Source organism: Rousettus aegyptiacus, unplaced genomic scaffold, assembly GCF_014176215.1.
Source record: "Rousettus aegyptiacus isolate mRouAeg1 unplaced genomic scaffold, mRouAeg1.p scaffold_m13_p_3, whole genome shotgun sequence".
Classification (NCBI taxonomy): domain Eukaryota; kingdom Metazoa; phylum Chordata; class Mammalia; order Chiroptera; family Pteropodidae; genus Rousettus; species Rousettus aegyptiacus.
The window spans coordinates 115,434,192-115,457,758 of record NW_023416306.1 but is presented as its reverse complement, the minus strand read 5'-3'; the positions used below and the strand labels follow the sequence as shown (position 1 = coordinate 115,457,758).

Genomic DNA, 23,567 nt, shown 5'->3' with positions numbered 1-23,567 from the left:
ATCTTCCTCATTATTTGCAATGACTGTGCATTATTATTAATATAAGATTCTTTGGGGTCTTCTCTAATTACAAAAATATTTTGTGCTCAATGCAGAAAACTTGGAAAGTACAAAGGAAAAATTCTCCTTAACTACATCATGTAAAGATAACAGCTGTTAACATTTTGGTGCATCTTTCCAGACTTTTCTCTATGCAGAGATGCTTCATGGGCGGGGAGGCGGGGGTGAGGAGTGGGGGGGTGGGGGTGGGGGAGTAGGGAGTAAAAAGACAAAGCCTTGGGTTCAATTTTATTTCTGCTTTTAAACAGCATCTGATGGTTTGGAAATATTCCTAACAGCAAGGGCCCACCCCATGCACTCCCCCAGCCAGGGCTGGAGTCCTGACTCCAGAACTTCCCCTCCCCCACACCAGCCATCAGACCTGTTTTCTCTCTTCTCCAGAGGCCTGGGACTCCAGTTAGAGGGAAAGTTGGAACTAAGGGACACTGCAAGAAAGGATTGGGCTCAAACACAGCTGCCTTTGTTAGTCTTAGGATATTTCGGGAGTTGGTAGCATGCTCAGACATACTATAAGAGGACGAAAAGAGGGGCTCCTGGACTCCTCTCTGGCCTCATTCATCCCCAGGCAAGCCCTACTGCACTCCTTCCTCTAGCCAGGCTCAGGGCATTGCCTTTAGAAGCTGGGCAAATGGTAACCTGTGGTAATCCAGCATGCCTCATGGTGACCTGGTCAGCTGCACTTTACTCCTGGCCTAGGCGGGATGGGTAATCAGGAAAGTAATGACGATTCAGACCTGAGTGTTCCACTGCCTCCTACCACAGGGCTTAGGTCCTGACTGTACCAACCCCTTGCCGACTCTCACCTAAAGGGGGAATACAAGGGCATCTCTTTGTGAGGTGAGGCAAACCTGGGCATTTAAACCCAAGTATGGACACAGCTGGGCCCCCAGGCCAGAGACCCCTCAGTGCATGCACTGAAGCAATAGGGGCAGCTCAGCCGGGAGAGTAGGGGCCCACAGGGCTGGATGTACTCTCCCCAACTCCTCTCCATACCCATGGTAACCATGGAAACATAACCACCCCCTTCTGCCAGCTGCCTGGGTTTAGACAACCAGGCCTGGCCCACCTCCACCCAGCCAAGGCCTGAACTGATGCCAGGCTGGCCACAGAGTGGCTGCAGGAAGAACTGGGATTGGGCGATTTGGTCAGTCCAGGCTTCCAGCACAGCTTGGGAAGACTACCACAGGAGCCTCCACGCCTTGCTGCCTGGGCTGGGGTCAGACAGGGTGAGGTCAGCCAGCATGGCAGCCAGCAGGGCCAGCCTCATGGCCCCAGATGCCCTCTGCCTGTGGGCTAACAGCTACTGTGGGGCAGTAGCCCTTGCTGCAGCAGTAGCAGCCTCTGGGCTTCGTTGAGGGGGCTTCCTGGCTGCTGCTCCTCCTGCCCGGGCCGCTCAGCTAGCCCTCCAGGGCTGAGGATGTACCGATAGTCACTGGGGATGCCCCCTACTGCCCCCATGCTACTGCTATCCTCAACCCCACCACTGGCCTGGTCCCCACTAGGCAGCTCCAGCCTGCTTCCCTCAGCAGACTCCTCGGCTCTCTCCAGGTTGATGTACAAAGGGTCCCGGCTGGTGGACAGCACAGACAGGTGGCCCAGGATGTTCTCCAGCTCCATTCGCAGGCATGTGAAGCTTGGGCGCTGCTTGGGGTCGGTGCTCCAGCACTGGTACATGAGCTCATACCTGCGGCAGGCAGAAGGGTGAGGGGAGGTAGTGAGGAGCCAAAAGGAAGGGAAAGGATGGTTCTTCCCTCAAAAGTAGATGCCCCTTTATCACATGGAACTAGGATTTAAAATATTTTATTTAACACACTCATGTATAGGGCTTACTATGTGTCAGGCACTCTTCTAAGTATTTTACGTTTATTATTTAATGCTCACAATAATCCTATAAAATAAGTGATCCCTATTTCACCTACATGGAAACTGAGGCACAGAGAATTTAAGAACCTTGACTTGGGTCACACAGGTAGAAAGTGATAAAGCTGCAGTTTGATGCCAGGTGGTTTAGCTCCAGCTTCCCTCCTCTGCTGTTTTGGGAGGGGGTACTAGGAGTGTTTTTTTCTTGCAGAGCACAGCCTGGAATGTGGATTTCAGCATCCACCCTTTGTCCTAAATCCTCACCCACTCAGTCTTAAATCCTCTTTGTTCATGGGCACCTTTGAGAATCTGGGAGAAGCTTCTAGCCTTCTTCCCCTGGCAGAAACACTTTTGATATACAATTTCAGAAGCCTTACAGATTCCTTGAGGTCTTATCCTGTTCCCAAGAAATGTCTCAGGCTGAGGGGGAAAAAAAAAAAAAGAACTAATGGGAAGGGGCTGAGACCAGACTTACTCTGAGAGAGCAAATGTCCGACTCTCTTGCCTGTGCCCATAATAAAAGCTCCAAACACTTTCCCCTACACCAGCACTTCTGACAGAGGCCCCCAACGATGGGCAGAATCGTGCCAGATATCAAGTAGGCCGTGGGAATGGTCTGGGGCCATGTGTCTGTGGCCAGCCTGAGATACATTGTCAAGGCTGTGCTAGGAGCCAGTTGGCGCCAGTCCACCAGGCTGCCTGCTGGGAGGCCAGCATCCGCCCACCCCCTATTGACAACACTAGCTTCAGCCTGGGAGACTAAGCCAGGGATTGGTCCCCACTGCCTAGAAGAGTTTCTGTAACTCCAGAGGCCCAGGCAGGCTGTAGCCAAAGGGAGACCTGAGCTTCCTGCCCCTGCCATGCCCTGAGCTATGCTGAATGAATAGAAGTGGTAGGGCCTAGTTTGTGCACTCGAGAGTTCCCTCTTACCCAGAGTCCAGGCTCGGGGCACTTAGAACCTACTGCCTTGGAGAAAGACAACCCCACCTTTCCGGCTAAGCCTTCTTCTACCTGTCTACATTCTTACACTTCTGGAGGTCCAACCCCACAGCAAGAAACAGGGAACAGATTCCTTCCCTGGCTCACGGTAAACTCCTTCCCACTGGTACTAGTGAAAAGGCCCTCTGAGGGCCCAGGGAGACTCTGGCTTGCTTGGGGTGGGAGAATAACACTAGAACAGACAAATTACAGTTGGCGAAATGGTTAAGAAGCACATATTCTAAAATGACAGGGGATCTAGTCATCCAGAGTCATCAATTCATCCACTTAATAGCTGTGTGACATTGGTCATGTTACTTAACCTCTTTAATCCCAGTTCCTCATCTACAAAATACGGATAATAATAGCCTTTTCCTCGTAGAGTTAGAGGAGGATTTCCTGAAAGAATGCCCATAAAATTCCCAGCTAATGTTAGTGATACTGTCTTCTAGTCACAAGGGGTTCATGACACTCCCCTGTGAAGTAGTAGGTGTATCACCACCCTCCCCACTCTTGAGAACTCCAGACTTCCTGAAAGGAAAGAAGGCAGTTCCCTCTCCCCAGGGTCTCAGTTTGTTATGTTAGGTCCCTCTCCTTCCTCAAGAGGAGGCCAAGACAAGAAAGGAACCCAACCTCCCGCCCCCAGCGCCCCCTCCTTGTCAAGCGAGGAATGTGATGGAGCAGCAGTTTTTTCCATGCCCCTGTGCAGCCCTCTTAGGGGGAGGGAGAGCTCAGCCCAGGAGGTTTTCTTTGACTAGCTGGAGACTGAGCAGGAGCGGGGGTGGGGAGGGAAATCTGCACTGTTGCCCATTCCTATAACTTCTGCCCTCATGGCTCCTGGTTCCCCCCTGGAAACTAGAGAAAATAAGAGTAACAGGAAAAGACTGCAGCAAGAAAATATGGGATAGAAAAGGGGGAGGGGAGAGAAAGAAAACGGGGAGGTTGGATGAAGAGGAAGTTTGGGTGAAGGTCAATCTTCCCTCTAAGAAATGACAAGGACATTTCTAAAAAAAAAAAAAAAAGTCAAATCAAGGTTCTGAGCTGCCACTGGCCCAGCAGCCATTGTGGTAGCCATCAGCTGAAACCCCAAATTCCTGTTTCCTCCCAGAATTCCCTTCCCAGGGCACTTACAAGTCCTCCATACAATCCAGAGGCTGTTTCAGGCGGTTCCCGCCGATGAGGTAGTTGTAAATCTCAGCATTCTCGATGCCAGCATATGGCGTCTGCCCACGGGTCATGATCTCCCACATGGTCACCCCAAAGGCCCACTGGGACAGAATTGAGGTCAGAAGAGAGGTGTCAATAGGCTTCCTGAACCAGGCAGTGCCCTGAGGTTCTGGGGCCTCGTACAAGGCAGCCAAGGCCCAGAGTACAGTAAAAATCCTAAAGGTCCACCCACAAACTAGTCCACAACACTTGCGTTACCGGAGCCTTGTGTCACCATGCTCACCACATCACTGTGCACAGTATAAAGGTTGTCAGCCAGGCTCTCCAGGGCCAGCCACTTGACGGGCAATTTGGAAGCACAGCCCTGACGATAGTAGTCCCCACTATAGATCTTCCGGGAGAGTCCAAAGTCAGCCACACACACTGTCATGTCTTCTGCCAGCCTGTGATGGATGTTGGAGGATACTTAGTAAGGCTGGCAGCCTTACTAAAGCCAGAGCATCTTTGCTCCTGAGCTGTCCCCTCACATAGCAGATACTGCCCCAGGCACAAGCTGAACATCAGGCACCTACCTCTTCCTGGCACTAGCCACTCCCTTCCACCCCCAACCTCCCCACCAGAATTCACATACATGCAATTCCGAGCAGCTAGGTCTCGGTGGATAAAGTTCCGGGAACTCAGGTATTCCATGCCACAGGCGATGTCCACCATGAACCGGATCAGGGTCTGCAGGGGCAGGTTCTGGTGGGCAGATAGAGCAAGCTCAAGCCGGGTCTGTCCACCCAGCCAGGACAGGATAAATGGGGTTTCCTGATCAGAAAGCCTAAAGGCTGTTCTTGGAATCACTGAAAGGAAAGGAATAAAGGGGCTCCCCAAGGCAAGGAAGCTTTGGCAAATCTTCCAGAGCGCCCTGGAGTCAAGAGTCCCCCAATCTGGGACTTACTTCACAGGTCTCTTCTTCCAGAAAGGCCCCTTGCCCAGCCTAAAATTCCTAGCAGGGTCTTTCTTATGAGGGAAAAGGAAGCCTGCTAGCATAAGGAAAGTCAGACTCAGAGCCCGCCTCTCCCAACCAGCTCAATTGGCCCTCCCCACCCACCCAAACAACCTCTCTCCCAGGGTCTTTGTCCCTTTCCAATTCCTGGCTGCTTCCACCCCAGGCACTCACAAAGGGGTTCTCCCCAATCCGGGAAGCAAGTAGGAAGGCGTGCAGGTCCCCGTGCTTCATGAAAGGCAGGATAACCATGGGGATGGGGAGACGGCCTTTGGCCCTGCTCCGGAGGCTCACCCCTGAGAACAAGGGAGAATAAGGAACAGGGCACATAAATGTCAAAAACTGGCTCAGGTGTATACATGAGCCCCTCACCTGCTGGGTCCTACCTCTAGCCCTGGCTCTGCTACTTTTCCCCCCTAAGTTCCACATTGGCCTGGTGACCTCCCCAAGAAGAACGCTGGCCGCCAAGATCTTTGGAGCATCTTCTCTGTCCATCCCCACCCTTCTCTCTCCTCTGTTCATACGAGCAGTCTTCATGTGCAGCAGAGATTGTAAAACAAACTCTCTATCTGGAGTCTGATTTCAGCCAGGATGCCCCTGGCTATTTTGCCATCTGCTTGTTCACCAGGTAAGTCTAAATTTCACTCCCACAGGCTGCCATCCCGCCTTGGGGGGAACACAGTTTTAGCCCTATTTTATATCTTCCTCCTCCAGGAAGGGGCTCACCAATAAGCTTGGCCACGTGTGGGTGATCAAACTCCTTCATGCAAGCTGCTTCCCTGAGGAACTCTTCAATGTCACTTGAGGCAATGATGTCAGCTGGGAGAAAAGGACAGGAGGGAGAAATGAGGAAGATGCACCCCCAATTCTGACCCAAGATTCCTAGGCTTTGTCCCTCATGTGTCCTGGGCTTCCTAGGGAGGCCAGGACACAGTCTGGCCATAAGCAGGAGAAATCCTGCTATAGGAGTGGTGCTATCCAACAATTTCTCCACTTGCTAATGCCTTCCCTTTAGTTTGAACAGCCAAGCAACTTAGACAACCATAGCTTTAATCACCTTGAGTAAGGCCAGGACAGTCACTGCTGACACCAGAGAGCAGAGGCTGGGGCACAAATGTATGTGGGTTCATGCCTATGAATAATCCACGTGGCATCCCAGTTAGTGCTAACTAACTCTTCTTGAAAAGTCTAGGGGCCAAGCAGAGCCTGCTTCAGGATCAGTCCCCCCTTTCACCCTCCCAAGAGATGCCCTCATGCCATATCAACTACTCTCCACTCACCTTTTAGCATCTTTACAGCCACTTTCATGAAGGAGCCATCCTCCTGCTTTAACTGGGCCTCTCGCACTGAACCAAACTCTCCTATAAACCAATCCAAATGATGGTGAGTCCCCTCGCCCTCCCGTCTTAGACCCCATTCCCTCCCAGGTGACTCTCCATGGGCACACAAAATCATTAGACTCTGGGCTATTGCAGGAGTCTCCCTCATCCATAGCCAAAGCAAAGTATGCTGGGAGTGACTCCTCAGCCCTCCTGGTCCCCATCTACCAACCCCCCAAGCACCCTAAAACTCAGGAATCTATAAGCATATCCTGTTTATAGGAGCTGACCCAAATCCACACCCTCAAAGTGATGGAAGCAACCAAACACACCCAAACACGACAAACTCTACTCATGCCAGTCCCCGCACAGCCCCACATACCTTTGCCCAACATCCGGCCCAGGGTGAACTGCTGCTCTGGGATGAGCACATCCTCCAGTTTGTCCTTCAATTCATCACTGATGCCCAAGCTGTCCACTGTTGGTGAGAAAGGAAAGGGACCCCTCTGGTTCCTGATCTAAAACCCAGCCTGCCTTCTACCCCAGACTCCACACACAGCACAGATGAGTTTAGTTTAGCTCTCCCACAGCTAAGACAGCAACCTCTACAAGGGTAGGTCTGTGTGTCTATTCCATTCTGTGTGCTTGGGACTCGTCAAGTTTCAGACATATTGGTCATATTATTAAATTAGTAAAAAGAATGCAGGTAGGGGCACAAGATAGCCCATTTTTTCCCTCTATGATTTCCCACCACTCACATGTGGCCTCAATGCGCTCAGGTCTTTCCCGATTGAAGGACCGGGCTGCCCGGAAGTGAACAGCTGGCTCCCCTCTGGCCATGACACTGTCAAAAGCTTGCCTAAAGGGAGACCCAATATGTGGAGTTAGCTCCAAGGTCTTTAGTCACCACTGGCCTCTCCCTCCGTGTCCCTACCCCTTACCCAAATCGTGTCTCCTTCCGCCTCTTTCGAAGCAGGATGAGGGCCAAAGCAGCAGCTGTCACCAGGGCTGTCAGCACACCCAGGACCGCAGGCACCCAGGATGTGCGGCTGTGGGGAGAGCCCTGCTGGCCTGTGGGAGACAGGTGCATGAGGTAGGCTGACATCAAGGAGTCCCTTTACAATTTTCTGACAACAGCCATCTGGCCTGGTCAGGGGACTCCCCTAAGCCAATTAAGATCCCGAGTGGAAAGAAGCTCCAAAGAAAGACCTGAGACCTCTTACCCTGTCAGTGACAGGTCCTGGCTACTGAGACCTATGGCACAATCAGGGATTTCTATTCTAGTCTGGGGCAGGGGAAGGAGAATGAGATATAGTTTAAATATCAACCCTAGCCTCAACTGCTTGACTCTTTGGGACTATTAGGAGGGAAAGTGCTGCCAGCCTCCTCCCACCAGTACAGGGTGCCCTCGAAAGCCCCAATCCCCTGTTGTCACCCTCTGTAGGCCTCACCTGCGTGGTCATGAGAAGAGACCACCAGTGGCTGACTCCAGGGCCCATAGCCAGCTGCATTGGAGACGCACACACGTACAGTCAGGTCCTTCTGGGGATCCCAGACCGTCAAGTTGGCCTGGGTCCCCTCCACTATCAGCTCACCCTGCAGCCAGGAAAAGCCCCCATCCCACATTGAATCTGAGGGAAAGGCTTCCAGCTGGGGCCCAAAGGTAGAAAAAGCTAGGAACACGGGAGCCCAGGGACACTGCTGGTTCAGAGGTTGCAGGAACACAACCTGATGGGAGTTATCACATTCCTGCTCCGGGCTGCAGGGGCCTTTCCTGAACACAAACAAGGCTCAGTCCCGGACTGCAGAAGTGGGGGATGGGAGCGAACTGGGCTGAGGATAAGAGAGCCTTATCTGTGCCCTTCCCCAGCTTGTGCAGAAATGTGTTTCCTGCTTTACATACAAAGTGGCCACTGGATGCAATCCTAACAGGAGACATAATCCAATAAGGAGAGCAGCCTAAAAGGGAAGGGGAGAGGAGTGGACTCCCTGGGGTGGTAGGAGGCCCAGCCTACCTAGGCCCCCAGGCCCAAGGACAGCCATTCTGAAGCTCTAAAGGCCTTTGAGCCCTGCAGGGTGACTGGTATACCTAGAGAGTGGAGGCTTCTTCTGTCTCTCCTTACCTGGGTTCCGTTGTCTTGAACCCAGGACAGTTTATAGGGTCCCAGGGGGCCTTCCAAAGGGCCCTCAGGGATCACTTCTTCCCATTCCAGGATGAGGCCTGAGTCTGTATAGATGGCATGGAGGTTCTGGGGAGCGCTGGCTGGGGCTGTACCAAAGAGAGAAAGTTGCTAAGAGCCCTGCCCTTTCCACCATCACTATCCCATGCAGGCTTTTGGAACCAACTCCCAAGAACTAAACAGCTCAGAGGGCAACAGGTGGAGGAAGAGTTTGCCTCCCAGTTCTGACTGTGCTCACCCATGTCCTGGGGAGGCAGGGCTGAGCAATGGCAGTATCCTTGCTAGGCAGTGTTGCTCTTCATCGCCCTGGTGACTGCCTCAGCCACATCCTTCACTACTCCCCTCTCACAGTCCTCCCAGCCTCTTTGCAATTGCTAGAGAACTCCAAGCAAGTTCCCGCCCTGAGGTCTTTGAATTCACTGTGCCCTCTTCCTGAGGTGATTTTCCCCTAAACATGGCTCCTTCCTTAGCAATCAGAACTGTTTATGGGAGTATTCCTGACCCTTCTGGGTACACCCGTTACTGTACTTCCTAATATTTTCTACTTTGCTTATCTGCTCCACCGACTAGAACCAGAGAGCTGCATGGGAAAGAGGCTGATTTATCTAGTTCATGAGTATGCCGTAGGCATCCAGTAAGTGTTCGCCAAATGATGCATAAAGCTCCCTTTCAGGTCATGTCCACTCCTAGTCAACTCGTTCAGAGCTGGAGCCAACATGGCCCCTTCCCCTGCTCCGGCCCTTTCCAGACACTTTGTTCTGTAAGTCCCTTACCTAGACCCTTTGTCCGAAAGGGTACCCAGTCAGCATATGGAGAAGGCCCCAAGGCGTTGGCACAGCGCACCCTGAGGCTATAGTTAGTGGCAGGTGCCAGGTCCCGGAGAAGGCAGGTAAAAGGTGGCACAGGGACCACGACAGCCAGGACCTCCCAGCCTCCTGGTGCCTGCGTTACCTACAGAAAAGCAGAAAATTAATGATGTATAGGGAGATGGAAGATGGGATAGGTATGGGTATGGGGTGGAGAGGCTTGAACCAATTCTTCCTAAGTGTATCAGCAAACACTTGCAATCTATCCCCTCCCATTGGCCCCATTCCAATGACACACCAGGTTCCACACCTCCATGCCTTTGCAAATGCTGTTCTCTTTGCTTAGAATGACTGCTCTTCCTAGCAAAGTCCAAATCATCCTTTAAGACTCAACACAAATACTACTTTCTCTGTGAAAGCCTTTCTAAACTACTCCAGAAAACTCATGCCCTTTCGTGCTTGGTGAATAACTCAGAGTAGTTATAGCTAGCATTTATTGTAACTATTTACATACCAGATAGCATAGTCTCAGTGCTTCTCAAGGGCAGAGTAACTGGGAGCCTAGGGGCACCATAAATCAGGCCTTTACCTTACATTTTGGGAGCCCAGGACAAGAGTACAAGTGGAGATCCATGTACCATATAGCTAAATATTTAAATGCTATAAGCCAGCTAACAAATTATTAAATATTTCTCATCTTAATATATTGACAAATAAAACTTCATAATAACCTGAAAGGTCAGGTTTGCATTTATAATCCTCCAAATCCTTGAACTCCCAAGCCAGAATATGATACCACAAGGATCTGTACTATGAAGGCTGTCACATGCACAGGTGTGGAAATGCTGCCAGCATACCAATACCCCACAAAAGCTGCCCTCTGGACATAGAAATGCATATACCACACTCTCCCAAAGATGGACCAGGCAAGAGGCCCACACAGGCCTGGAACCAGACTTTCCATAATACAAGAGATCCTGAGTATCTGGAGTATGATGTAGTATAATGGTTGTAGAGAGTTTGGGAGGAGGTGTTTTCCTCATGATCTGGATAGGCATGTCCCTTTGGTCCTGCAGATTCCTTGCCCAGCGGTACAGTAAAAGAAGGGCCTGAGTGGGTTACTGTAAATGGTGGAGCCCAGAGCAGGGGCCTCTCCTGCCTGGGGGAACTGCCTAGAACAGTTTCAAAGGTGCTCATTAAATATCTTTCGAGTAAACACATGTAAATGAATACGCTTGCATCATCTCTTTTTTTTAGTTTCACCTTACCCAGGTTTTTCACTCTCTGGAGTTTAGAATCCCTTCTAGTCCCCTTGTTCTCCTTGGCATAAGTCAGGGAGCAGGGCTTGAGAGTGCAAGTAAATCAAAGGTTTGGGTTTTTGACAGCATAATAAAATCTCTTCTAGACATGCAAAAATCTGCTCTACTTATCTGCTTTCCAGCCTGAAGAATGCATGGGTTTGAGGCAACCTACATAGTCACTTGGTTGCCAGAGCATCCTATGATAAGGGGCAGTATCCTGGGCTGTTCCTGGTAAGGGAACGACACCTGAATAGAGCTGGAGACCAAGCCCCACAGGCAACTCTTCACAAATGTGATACTACTGTACAAAAAGTGCCACTGAGGCAGCCACAACAAACATGTTCAGGAGAGCCTGTCCCACCCTCTTAGCTTACCTGAACTGTACAGGATTGAAGCATGGCTCGGCCATCAGAACCAGGTGTCCAGGCCACACTAGCATTGCTGCTGGAGAGCTTTGTCACTGTGATGTTGAAGGGGGCTGCAGGCAGTGCTATGGATGGGGACTTAAAAGTCAGTGCCCTGAAGTTCAGTGTCCAGAAAGAATATAAGAGGAGGGAGCAGAAGGTCTGACCCCCGCCCCCAACCCCAGGACCACAGCATTATTCACGCCAAGTAACCAGATAGAGACGGCTGCTCATAGCCAGCAGTGCCTAGGTTGTAGAGAGGGGTTGCCTCTTCCTGAATCTGGGGCCCTGTCTGACCAAGGAAAGGGATAAGATAGTGGGGTATATGGGGGGACAGCACCTTGCCCTTGGGAGATACAAACAAAAGGAAGTCCCTGCAACCACAGTCCATTCCTCCAAACAATGGCTCTCTCTCTGTTCCTCCTTCTCTCCCTCTGTGCACACTAACCCTTTGGGTCTCCTCTATCATCCTGCCAGGCTGTTTTTCCCTCCCCCATTCCCTCCACAGGGGCTGGCGGAAGCAAGGTTGGGCATGAGCCTTGACCATCTCCTGCTGGCTCCCTCTCCCCCTCCCTCCCAAGGGCTCTGCTTCGTGATGGGAAATCTGCTGTGACGTCAGGTTTCTATTTTCATCTCAGCCACAGCAGGGTCTCAGGTGCTCCCACTAGGAATGGAGCTACGCCAATTAACCCCTCATCCCTCAGATCCCAGCAGGGCCAAGGGGAACTGGAACACCAAATGATTCTGCCTTTACCCAATGCTGGACAGCATACTGAGAACGCCCCTGCTTCACCTATCAAACCTCCCGCCAATCCTCCTACCTTGAAGACGAACCGTGGCTGGGCGAGAAGAGGCAAGGCCTTTCAGGTTGTGAGCTTCACAGGAGAACACAGTGCTCTGGGTCACCCCTGGGGCCAGAAAACCTCTGTCAGCCCCCCAAGCAGCAACTCCCACTCAGTCTGGTATTGGGGAAGGCAGATACTTAGGCTCCAGATCTGAATATCCTAGAAGTCATCTCTGGCCAAGGGAGGGGCTAGGCAGTGGGGTACAGCAGAATGAACAGGGATTTTGGAGTCTATGGGCCTAGATATAAATCCCAGAACTGGGGCTCTGTCTTCTCATCTCCCAAATGGAAGCACCATGAGAACCAAATGATGTAAAGTGCATGGTACATAGTAAGCATTTGAGAAATGCTATACCATTCCTCCCACCTCAATCCCATTTCCTGAAGACAGCACAAAGCTGCCTCCCTTTTCTGGTCACTCCTTTATCATACATTCCAGAGCCCTTCTCTATTTGCTCTGTGCCATATCATTGTTGTATTTACAGATTCTTTGCCTTGCAATAGTTTTCAGCTCCTTATGCATGTATCTTGTCCTCCAATTATACTAATTCTTTGGGGGCTGGACAGGTGGCTTCTATTTCTTTTGTATTCCTTCTATCCCCCATGGTACCTAGCACGTGGTGTGTGAAGTAGTTCAGTGAGTGATTATCAGGCTGGCTGCCTGAGGGTCCCAACCACGCACATCTGGAGAGAACCGCACATCTGGAGAGAACCGAACCCAACTTCCCTTCTAATCTGCTCCAACCCAGGGCCTCTTGAACAGGACCTCCCCTCATTTCCAAGAGGTCCTGCCTCTTCTCAAAATTCATATTGCTAGGGGACTTGGCAGATTAGAGCCCATCCCTCCCACCTTCCAGTACACGAGACCAAGCTCAGACAACAGTCTTTTTTGAACAGTTCAAACCTGGACAGAAACATTAACTTTGTTTCACAGATAAGACAGCCTCAACAAGCATGTGAGGTACCTGCCTGAGGATTCTGGGGTCCAGATGGGTATGCGGGCATGGCTACTTTAGGTCTAACTGTGAGTAGGTATACAGATATAGCTGTTTGGGAAAACCATACAAAGGCCATTAGGAGAGAAGACCCTGTATCTTTGTGATGGGCTCCCCTTCTTGCTTTCCTTCCCCCTGCCATTTCCTACTCTGCAGCCTGAGCCTCTCGTTTTCTAGGCAAGTCTGCCAGACACTCCTCCTAGCTCTGCGTGGGCTGCTTCCTGGCTCCATCCCTTGAGGGGGTGGGGGGGATGGGTGCCCCTGGTCCCACCCAATTCATCTCCCAGGGCTAGCTGTACACAGCCTGCACTACTGAATAAGGGAATGAGGCTCCAGCATCCTCCTTAAGCATACACAGCAGGATCACCACTAATCATTCCACCCAGCCAGCCTAGCACACCTGATTAATGAGCTTAGCAATGATGCAGTTCATATACCCAGGCACCAGGGTTTGTTCTGGACACACAATAGCAGTGTTTTTTAAGCAGATTTGAACTCTGCCAGCCACACTACCCCTGCTCAAAGACCCCTCCAGAGGCTGCTCACCTGTTACATTTAAAACAGAAGGAGAGGGAGCAGGTCCCCCAACCTTCGTGCCTCCTCTCCACCAGATAATAGTAACAGGTTCAGGGGGACCCACAGCCTCACAAGACAGTTGGAAAGGAGCATTGGGTAGCACTGCCAGATCTTTTGGCTCCACAGTGAAAAATGGCACACCTAGGGAGAAAAAGGAGGTAGGGAGTGAGCCTTGCCATCTCTGTCTCCAACTGTCCAAACCACAAGTTTGCTACCATTTGAAGCCCTCTCTGCAGAAGATCCCACAGGCCCTTATGATTGGGGTAACTGCAGAACAGGCACCTAGCTTGAAGGGAGAGCTCTTGTTTGGTTCCCTTAGGAGTATCCTTTATGCTGTCCTTTTGGGCAGAGCAGATCCTCCCTTGCCAGACCTGCTCTAACAGCTCTTCTGGGAGCAAGGGAGGGGGTAAAGGGTGAGGAGCTGAGGGAAGGGCAAAAAGGGAGGAGAAGTGGGCGGGAGCTTTAGCAGAGTTCTGTGAGCAGGCTTCAAATCCAGTTCAGAGCCCTTTGTTACTTTCTTAGTCACTTTGTTTTCCTGGGCTGAACAGTTCTGAGCTCCCACAGCTGCAGAGCCTTCCTCCCCTCCCCCTTCTCTCCCTCCTGGTCTGGCCATTTGGCAGAACAGGGTCCAGACCAGATGGGTGCTTGAGGCCTGTTGCTCAGAAAACTGAAACTGACTGCATGACATAGGTTGTGGGTCCTAGTTGCCCTCTTGGTTTTCAAATACCCAGACTCCAGTGAATATGGTCTTCTGGTGTCTGGGGTGGGCCTGGAGCCTGGTTTAACCAGGCCCCAGAGGGCGGTGAGGCAGCTTTCTTTCACTGAGTTTTCGTCTCCAGAGGTGTGGTCACCAGCAGGCAGCCAACATGCCCACATGCCTCCTCACCTTCTACTGTGAGCCACACTGGCTGGGAGGTCTCGGTTTCACCCCCATCTTCCACCTGGCACCAGTACCGGCCGGCATCAGAGCGCTCCACTGACTTCAGGCTGTGGAAACAAGATGTCAAGGTTAAGAGGGCAGCTCTGCTGGGCAGACTCAATGGGTTCAGCCTGCCCCCACTTCTGGAAGTTCCCACAGGTTGCCAAATAAGAAAGCACAGACTTGTGGGCAATAGCATTGCCCCCAGCTCCCAATGTCCCCAGAACGGCACCTCACACCTTTCCCCACAGTCCTGCACCTGAGGAAGCCGATCCAGTGCTGATCACTGACGGAGATATACACCTGATCCACACTCTGGACCACAGCCCCATCCTTCACCCACTGTATCTCAGGATCCTCCATCCCCTCCACACTGCAGTTGAGCTTCACCGGCTGCCCCTGAGACACTGTCAGCTTCACCGGGGCTCCCATGAGCTTCAGGCCTGTAAGGTGAGAAGGAAAATTCATCCGTTAGCTTGAGAGGTCCCCTGTCTCTGGAAATATCCCCCATCCCCTTCTAGAACTTAGCCTTTGTGTCAGAGGGCTCATTCTCAGCCAATGGCCAAGGAAGCAGAGGCAAGACAGTGTAGAAGGGAAGGTAGCTTAGACTTGGACTGTGGGAAGTGGCATGACAAGCTCTTCATGCACCATTTCTGCCACTGCCAACTTTCCCCCAGTTCTAAAGAAGTGACCTCTTACCCATACCGTCCTGCTGGGCAATGTTAAGTTCAACCAAAAAGAAGGCAAGCCAGGCTGAAACAGTAGGGCATTCTCATACACAGGGGGCAGGTACTGCCCTGGCAATAACTGCTGTATCCAGCCCATGCAATAGGCAGCCAGCTCTCTTCCCAAGGTGTCAGCCCAGACCTGCACTGCTGTTGGCACTCCCCTGCACCTTACCCAGGCAAATGAAAGGCTGAGGAAAGGAAGGAGGGGGTGCTCTCCTGAAGTGGAGAACATATGGCTGCAAAACCACGTCAGATCAAACACATGGCAGCCTTCCTGGCAGCCGCCGGCTCTATTAATACCTGAATGTGTGCAGGGGCGGGTGCTAGGAAGGTAGGAGGTAGAAGGAAGAGGAGGGGCCCTGAACACGGAGCCCAAGACCCCTGAGTTACTGTCACATCAACAGAAGCCACCCTCTGAACACTACCCTCTGCACGCATACACACGCATACACACACACACACACGCGCGCGCGTGCACACCTCTCTTGGTTTCCTGGCATGATTTTAAGCAGGTAAGAGCAGGTGAACTATCCACATAGCTGAAATCCAGTCCTGCTTCTTGCCATTTGCTGTGTGACACTAGGCAAATCTTGAGCTCTCTGATCCTTAGACACACATACTTGTCACTCTTTCCCTTCCCTTCCCTAAAGGCTGATACAGCAAGGAGTGCTCTCTCAAGAGGAGGTGCCAGCTCAGTGCCTGCTGCTCTGGCCTGTGTGTTTCTTCCTAACTCCCTTCACCCTCTCAGGATCAGTCACAGGGCAAGGAGGGATAGCCTTACACCCCACACACACCCTGGAGTCCCAGGGGTGTGTAGTGTGAACCTGAAGATCCAGGGTGCAGCAAGAAGCACTCCTGTGACTAGCAAATGCCTCAGTGGTTATGTGGGTATGTGGGAACACAAGGCAAACCCCCACAAAGACTAGAAACAGTGCCCCAGCCCATCGTCTCCAACACTGCTTGCTTCAGGAAGCTCTGAGTGGGCACAGGAACTAGAGTATATATACCCAGATGTTTTCTGTGACCGGGCATCACAGTCCCTGTACCTAAATGGTGCCTCTTGGGTGCTCAGCCTCAGTCTCTGTTGTTTCTGAGAGGTAGTTTTGTGTGGGGGGACGGCAGAATGGGGTCCCCAGGACTCGGAGGGGAGAGCAAACAACTGGGAACATCGAGGCGGGAAAATCCAGTCCCAAACACCCCCCACTGACCACTCAGCCCACAGCCCCACTCTTTTCTTCCCACCCTGCCAAAAGAGCCCCGGACGCGAGAAAGTTGGGGGTGGGGACCCCAAGATCCGGCAGCGAACACACCGCTGCGCCCCATCTTCCAGCCCCTAAACCTCGGCCTCCGAGCTTTAGTCCCCCTACTCAAATCTCTGGCCCGCCCAGGCCCGGGGCTCGCTTGGCGGCTGTCCCTGGGCTCCGACCCCGGCCACGACCCTCTGCAGCCCCCGCTTTCCGCCACCTCCCCGGCCAGCCCATACCTGCAGCCACGGACTCCGGGAGCAGAAGAGCAGCCAGACCCGCCAGCAGCAGCAGCGGCGGCGGCGGCGGCGGCAGCAACAGCGGCGGGAGCCCCGACCGCCCCATGCTCCGCCTCAGCGCCATCCGCGGCGACGCCGAACCATGCCGAGCCCGGCCCGCGAGCGACTACGGAGGAGGGAGGAAGGAGGAGAGAGGAGGGCTGCGGGAGGGGCGGGGGCCGGGCCGGGGGGCGGTGCTGGGGCCCGTGCCTCCGAGACCCGCGCCGGCTGCGAGTTGCGGCGGCCGCCGTCAGCAGCGCAGGGTCCCTGGGGCCGCTCCTGGGCCACCGCGCTTCCTCCACAGCCGTCGCCGCCGCCGCTGATTCATGTTCTTCTCGGTGCCGCCGCCTCCTCCCCAGCCCTCCCGCCCGCAGCTCGAGCTCGTACCGCCCCCCCGCGGAGCCCCGGGCGGCTTGCTCCAAGCGCCAACCCCGCCGTTGCCAGCCTGGCCTCTGGCCTCCAGTCGATCCCTATCCACATACCTCCCTGGCCCTAGCCAGCACCCCCTACCCCAGCTACCCCAAAGCCGACAGAGGATCTGGCTCCGTCCCCTGGATGGACATCCCAGCCACGCCCCTCCTTTTCCGAAATATACTCCAGAATCTTTTCAAACCCAACACTCCAGATCCTTCCCTCAAAACATCGCTAGAGGCCTCTACCACATCCCAACTTTTGTCCAGACTGATCCCGAAACCCAGTACCCGCCTCACAGGATATAAACCATCTCAATCCCCTAGACACTTACAACCATCAGCCACCCACCTCCCCTCCCCCCGCCCCATATTGTCCCGACTCAGAACTCCCCCACTATCTGCACCCATTCGTGCCTCTTTCTGGAGCCTATCACCCAAATTTTCCATGTTTGTGCTCCATTGCCTACCCCTTTTTCTCCAAGACCTTGGGCCTTGAGTCTTGAGTTTTCCAAGCTCTTCTTGGTAACCCTCGGGTTTTATCTGCTATCCTACTACTACACTACATAGGCCAAAGCCCAGTGGCCCATGTGTTTTGGGGTTGTCATTCTTCCTAGTTACTTCCTCTCCTTCTACCCCCCATTTCCTAGGACATGGTGTAAAAGTTGGCTTTATCATCACAATATCTAATAAAACATTAGCTAGTATTAGTAGAGCACCTTGCACATAGTAGGGACTCCATAAATAAATAGGCCTGTTAAATTGAATGAATAATTGCCTCAGAGCTTGGCCTATCCCACAACCAGTAATCACTGGGGTGGTTGTGCCCACGAACATCCTGTCAGGGAGATGCAGAGCTGGTTCCAAATCCAGCCTACCAAGAGTTCTCCTCCCCTTGCCCAGGCCTCTACCTAGCCACTAGAGCCTACTCCAGAGAGCCCTTCCCAGAAGTCCCGGATTAGAAGGCAGGACAAGCCACTCAACACTCTGTTCCCTGTAGCTTCACTGGATCTTTCCAGGGATTCTCTTTCTGAGCAACAGGGGCCTGCCTCTTCCTAAACTTGGCCCCATCAGCGATTGTTTATTAATTATACTAATGATAAAAACAACAAACAGCAGTGCTGGCAGCATCCTCAGATCCAGCTGGGGGCGCCCCCAGGTGGCAGCACAGGAAAAGACTCTGGAAGCGCTGTCAAGAGTTGGATGGCAGGTCCTGGAGTCACTGGTTTAGCTCAGCACTTTGTCAAATTTTTTTTTGGGGGGGGGAGGGGCACCATAGGTTGGCTCTAGGACGCTTTCCTAAAGGAAGAAAACTTGCTCTCTTCCAGAATCCATAGCTTCTGACCTTGGGCTGAGTCGGATCAGGGCAGACAGACAATAGTATTGGGCTGAAGCCAGATTTGCAAGGGCTGCTACTGTGGCAATGTGGCTTGAACACTTGTCATTCCTCAAGGCTCTCTCTCCCACTCTAATCTCTGAAGGGGACTTCAAGTTTCCAGTGAAAGGAAGCCTCCCCTTACTGTCTTTGGCTGACATTGGAAAGACCCCTCCAAGAGGATGTTGAACCCAGAGCCCAAACCTAGCCTTCTACTTCCTTTACTCCCCCATTTCTTCCCCATCATTTCCTGAACTCTGACAAAGAATCCCAACCCAAGGATGCCGCTGCCTTTTCCACTCAGAGTCTTGACAAACTTCCTAACTCAGCTGCAGACCTGAGGCATATCACTGTCACCCTGTAGCTGCACACTTTCCACGTGGGGTCAGGAACCCTGAGTTCCTGCTTCCTCTACTCCTGCTTCTAAATCTCTCTCAATTCTTAGTATTTTTACTTGGAGGGTAGGGGGACTATGGGGTCCTAATTCTCTGAGTTTCTAGCTCCTACATTGGGTGCTTGCCTTCCCGAGCCCTCACTACCCATTCTTCTTACCTATCTCCCCCATCTTTCTCCCTCTCTCTCTCTCTGGGCAAGGTATAGGAACATGCTTCAAGGGTATACAAGCAGGTGTGATTTTGCAGGAGAGGATGTAGGTGGGTGAGAGGGTGTGCATTGTGATGTATGAGGGAGGGTGTGCATTTGTGCAAACTCTAAATGTGACTGACACTTTGTGGGTGGATAGGGAGAAAGAGTGTGTGTGTGTGTGTGTGTGTGTGTGCGCGCGCGCGTGCGTGTGTGTGTGTGTGTGACTGGAGGAGGTTGGCTCCTTATGCAAATACATGCCTGCAAAAATCTCCCTTTCTTTCATAAACTGATTGCTTCGAAGGGAACTAATCATATCAACAGGAAATATATTTGACCTAATGCAGAAGCAGCTGTCCCAGGAGTTCCTGTCCTTAGAACAGAACCAGAGCCGGCTATGATCTATCCCTAGGGAGTAAGAAGGGCCTGCAGGGGAGAGGAAGGAAGGGCCAGCAGCAGTCCCTTATTATGGATAGAGCTAAGTTAGACCCTGACATCTCCCTACTCAGGTGAATTAAGTATCTGCCCATTCCCTACCTTTTATGGCCCAGGACTGCCCAAAGAGGCCAGAGGAAGGCAAAAACAAACCTGGAAATAAAAACTATCTTCCCATAGTAACTGAACACTCTGATAGCAACTTCCAGCAGTCTCAGAAAGCAGCTACTTCAGCATTTTCAGAGTTATGACCTCCTCCTCCAGCCCCTCTGGGTGGGTGTGGAGGACCAAGAAGGAAACAAGGAGAAGCCGTGGCAATCTCCTTGGCCATGTGACCAAGAACCTATTCTTTCCCAACTACTGGTTAAAGAGGTGAGAGTTGGGAAGTTACACTTAAGGAATGGGGCAGGCCAAAGACTCTGTTCCTCATCACCTTAGAGAAGCCAGAAAATCTATGCATGTGGGGCTTGGAGGGAAACTACCTACAGGTGTGATGCCAGGCGCTCTGGGAACTGTTGCTGTCCTGCAACTGCTAAATATTCCTTGCCTGAAATTCCTAAGCCAAAACAATGCCACTCCTTGCCTAGCAAAAGATGCAGAAGAAAGGTATATTCCTAAGAGAAACTACACTTTGACTTACAGTGACAGGGGACTTTCAAATGATTGGATTTTCCCCCAAAAGCAGGTTTAGGAAATGGGAAGAGAACAATAAGTTTGGGGTTTCTGAAACAGCAGATGGATCCAAATATGTGGAAGAAAAAAATTGTCCTTTTCAAAATTTCACCTAGGGATGGCCCTAAGAAGAGTTTCATGTGTAACTGTGTGTGTGTGGGGGGGGGGGAGTGGGGATCTGAATGCCCTGTATTTAGTTGTTTGTATTTTTTCTTTTTGACTTGATCCTGTTTCACTGCAGCCTGGTAAGTGAGGCTTTTCTGGCATTATTTTTATAAAAACGTTTATTATGGACTATTTTAAACATATACACAAATAGGGAGAATAGTATAATGATGAATCCTCAATGTACCTATCATGCTACTTCAGTGATTACCTTGCCCAATTGTATTCCACTGTTCTATTTTTTTGTTGTTTTGCTGAAATTTTTACAAGCAAATCTTAGCCATAAAATTAATTTTAGCTGTAAATATTATACTATGTATCTATAGCAGACTTTTTTTGTGTGCCTACAGCACCTGGTCTTCTTAAGTGGTCTCCCATCCAAGTATTATAACCAGGCCTGGCCCTGCTTAGCTTCCAATATCAGACATCAGGCTTGTTTAGGTGGCATGGCCATAGAATTCGGGACCTTCTGCTTGTGAAGCAGATGTGCTAACCACTACACTATAGAACCATGTCCTGTAACACATTTTAAAAAAACTCATCCATATATAGATTCAAATTTTATAAATATAGAAATATTTATAGATGTGCATATATATAACAGAATACTCATATATTTCCTTTTTCAGCTGAGAAGGACCTAAAAGCAAGACAGCCCAGTGGCAATGAGCATACCTAGCACCTAAATCTTGGTTTCTAATACCACTTTCCAATAAAAGGAACCAAGAGTCCTTGGAGAAATGGCTAATTCTAGGATTGGAGCAGTAAATATACGGCTTAGGGCATCAGGTAGTACCAGAAACTAAGGAAGTGCTCAAAAACAAAAACAAAAAACCCATACACACACACACAGTGCTGGGGTATGTCAAAGGGTCAAATATATATTTGAATAAATAAATTAATGGGGAGCATAGATAAATCTCCCATGCAGAAGAATTGCAAATAATTTATGTAGATACTTCACTCTCAAGGAGGGGGCGCACAACCTTCATGCTAGCATAGGTTGTGCAAAGTGACTACTTTCCAAAGAAGACAGAATGGAAAACGGGGAAAAAAGTAACTTTACAATCTATGGCCATGCCACTCTGAACATGCCCAATCTCATCTATTTCATAAACTAAGCGGGGTCAGGCCTGGTTAGTACTTGGATGGGAGACCACTTAGGAATACCAGGTGCTGTAGGCGTTTAACAAAAAAAAGTAACTTTACAGTGGGAAGATCTGACAAACATTACATAAGCCAGGTGATTAAAGTTAACATCAACAGTGGTTAAGTCATGTTGATAGTAGCTCCCCTTAATACGATATGATAAAAATGGCATTTTAGCTCTGTGGTCTTCCTCCCAAATAACTGTGATCCCAGTCCAATCATGAGAAAAACATCAGGCAAACCCCAACAGAGGGACATTCTACAAAATACCCTGCCAATACTACTCTAAACTGTCCAAGTCATTGAAAACCAAAGTCTACAAAACTGTCACAGCCAAGAGGAGCCTAAGGAGACATGACAACTAGATGTAATGTGGTATCCTCAATGGAACAGAAAAAGGACATTAAGGAAAAGGTGAGGATATCTTAATAAAGTATGGGTTTTAGTTACTAATAATGTGTCAATATTGATTCATTAGTTCAAAAAAATGTACCATATTAATGTTAGATGTTAACAACAGGGGAAATTATGCTTGGGGGTAAATGGAAACTCTATTTGCGATTTTTCTATAAATCTAAAACACATACATACCCCCCCCCAAAAAAAACCATACACATCCTTACCCAATAAATTTTTTAAAAATCCATAAAATCATCCTCACTTTGGTAGCATATATACTAAAATTGGAATGATACAGAGAAGATTAGCATAGCACCTGTGCAAGAATAGCATGCAAATTCATGAAGCGTTCCATATTTTTGACAGAAAGAAATCTAACTATGGGAAGTGAACACGCAGTATAAATACATATATGCCTTACTGTTAAAGTGTACAACTGAAACTTAACTGGATTTCATTAACCAATGTCACCATAAAAACTGTAAAAATGAATAAATTTTTTAAAATCCATAAAATCATATTATACCTAGTTTGTGTTTAGTTCTACCCGAGAGTCTCAAAAAATGTCTTTTTACAGTGGGTATGTTTGAATCAGGATACAAACAAAGACAACATATTTAATTGATTATCTCTTATAGAGTTTTAAATCTCCCTTGGACATGAAATTCATCGCAGAAATTGGGTCATTTGTAGAATTCCTACAATCTAGATTTGGTTAATTGTATCCTTGTGCTATCATTTAACATGTTCCTCCACTACCCATTCTTCCTGAAGATTGATTGTTAGATCTAGATGCTTGGCTAGATTCAGGTTGTTTCTTTGCATGAAGCCTTCTGAGAAAGTGTTTTGTACTTCCAATTTTATCATAGCAGGAGGCACATTATGTCCCGTGGTCCCATATTTAGTGATCCATCTATACAAAGTCCTCATCAACCTTTCACCTAATAATTTTATTGATCATTGACGATCAGTGCCTGGAGTGATTATATCATCGGTTGCAAACAATGATTTTCTACTGTCATTCTTCCTGCATTTTTGGCTCTAGTTCCCTTCTCTCACTTCCCATAACATCTGATCAAATGTTGGACCCCAAAGCTGGCTAAATCCTGGTAACTGAAATTTACTGCTGCAGTTGCGATTAAGAGGAACTAAAGAAGGATTCTATAGAATGCATGGAAACTTGTTGGAAATGCAAATTCTTGGGTCCTGTTCGACATCTACTGAATCAGAAACTCTGAGGGTGAGACCCAGTAGTCTGTTTTAACAAGCCCTCCATGTGCTTGCTAAAGTTTGAGAACCACTGCCCTAAGACAGCCTTCAACAAAGCAATGATCTACTAAGGTCCTACGTGCATGGCAATATGCTGGGTGCTGAACATTATGGATGCAAAAAAGTCCTGATGACCTGGTGCCCCACCATCTATTCAAGGAAACAGGAAAAGGTAACTAGTAATATAGTTGATAGTGTTCCCAACAAGCCACACAAGTGGTACAAGTAGAAGATTCCAAGGAAAGTTCAGTGAGTTGGCCTGGTTGGCCAAGGTTTTAGAGTTGACTCCAGCAAGGCCTCAAAAGAAGAGAAAGACTTTGGGGGTAAGGGTGGAAGGGAAAATAGGGAGGATTTCCAATAAGGGGCACTAGCATGAACAAAGGAAGGATGCTCACGAAAAGGATCACCTTGCAGGCAGTGAGGCTGCTTTCTTTTCTCCTACCACCACCATTGAGGCAGTT

At 50.1% G+C, this 23,567-nt stretch overlaps 1 protein-coding gene and 1 non-coding gene across 2 annotated transcripts; one reads left to right on the top strand and one right to left on the bottom strand.

The window, feature by feature from the left end:
- Positions 1-275: 275 nt before the first annotated feature.
- On the bottom strand, positions 276-16,941 carry TYRO3 (TYRO3 protein tyrosine kinase). Its single transcript, XM_016152275.2, has 19 exons — positions 16,612-16,941; positions 14,660-14,843; positions 14,368-14,468; positions 13,452-13,622; positions 11,888-11,974; positions 11,037-11,152; positions 9,329-9,506; positions 8,499-8,644; positions 7,827-7,971; positions 7,317-7,446; positions 7,134-7,234; positions 6,758-6,853; positions 6,337-6,417; positions 5,783-5,875; positions 5,231-5,352; positions 4,697-4,806; positions 4,349-4,508; positions 4,030-4,166; positions 276-1,744 (listed from the first exon to the last, which is right to left on the bottom strand). Exons 1-19 carry the CDS (start codon positions 16,733-16,735, stop codon positions 1,354-1,356), a joined length of 2,673 nt encoding a protein of 890 aa, XP_016007761.2. The 5' UTR covers positions 16,736-16,941; the 3' UTR covers positions 276-1,353.
- A 5,150-nt stretch (positions 16,942-22,091) lies between these two features.
- Positions 22,092-22,198, top strand: LOC118601058. Its single transcript, XR_004950161.1, has one exon. It is a non-coding gene; the product is annotated as a U6 spliceosomal RNA (small nuclear RNA).
- Positions 22,199-23,567: the final 1,369 nt, after the last annotated feature.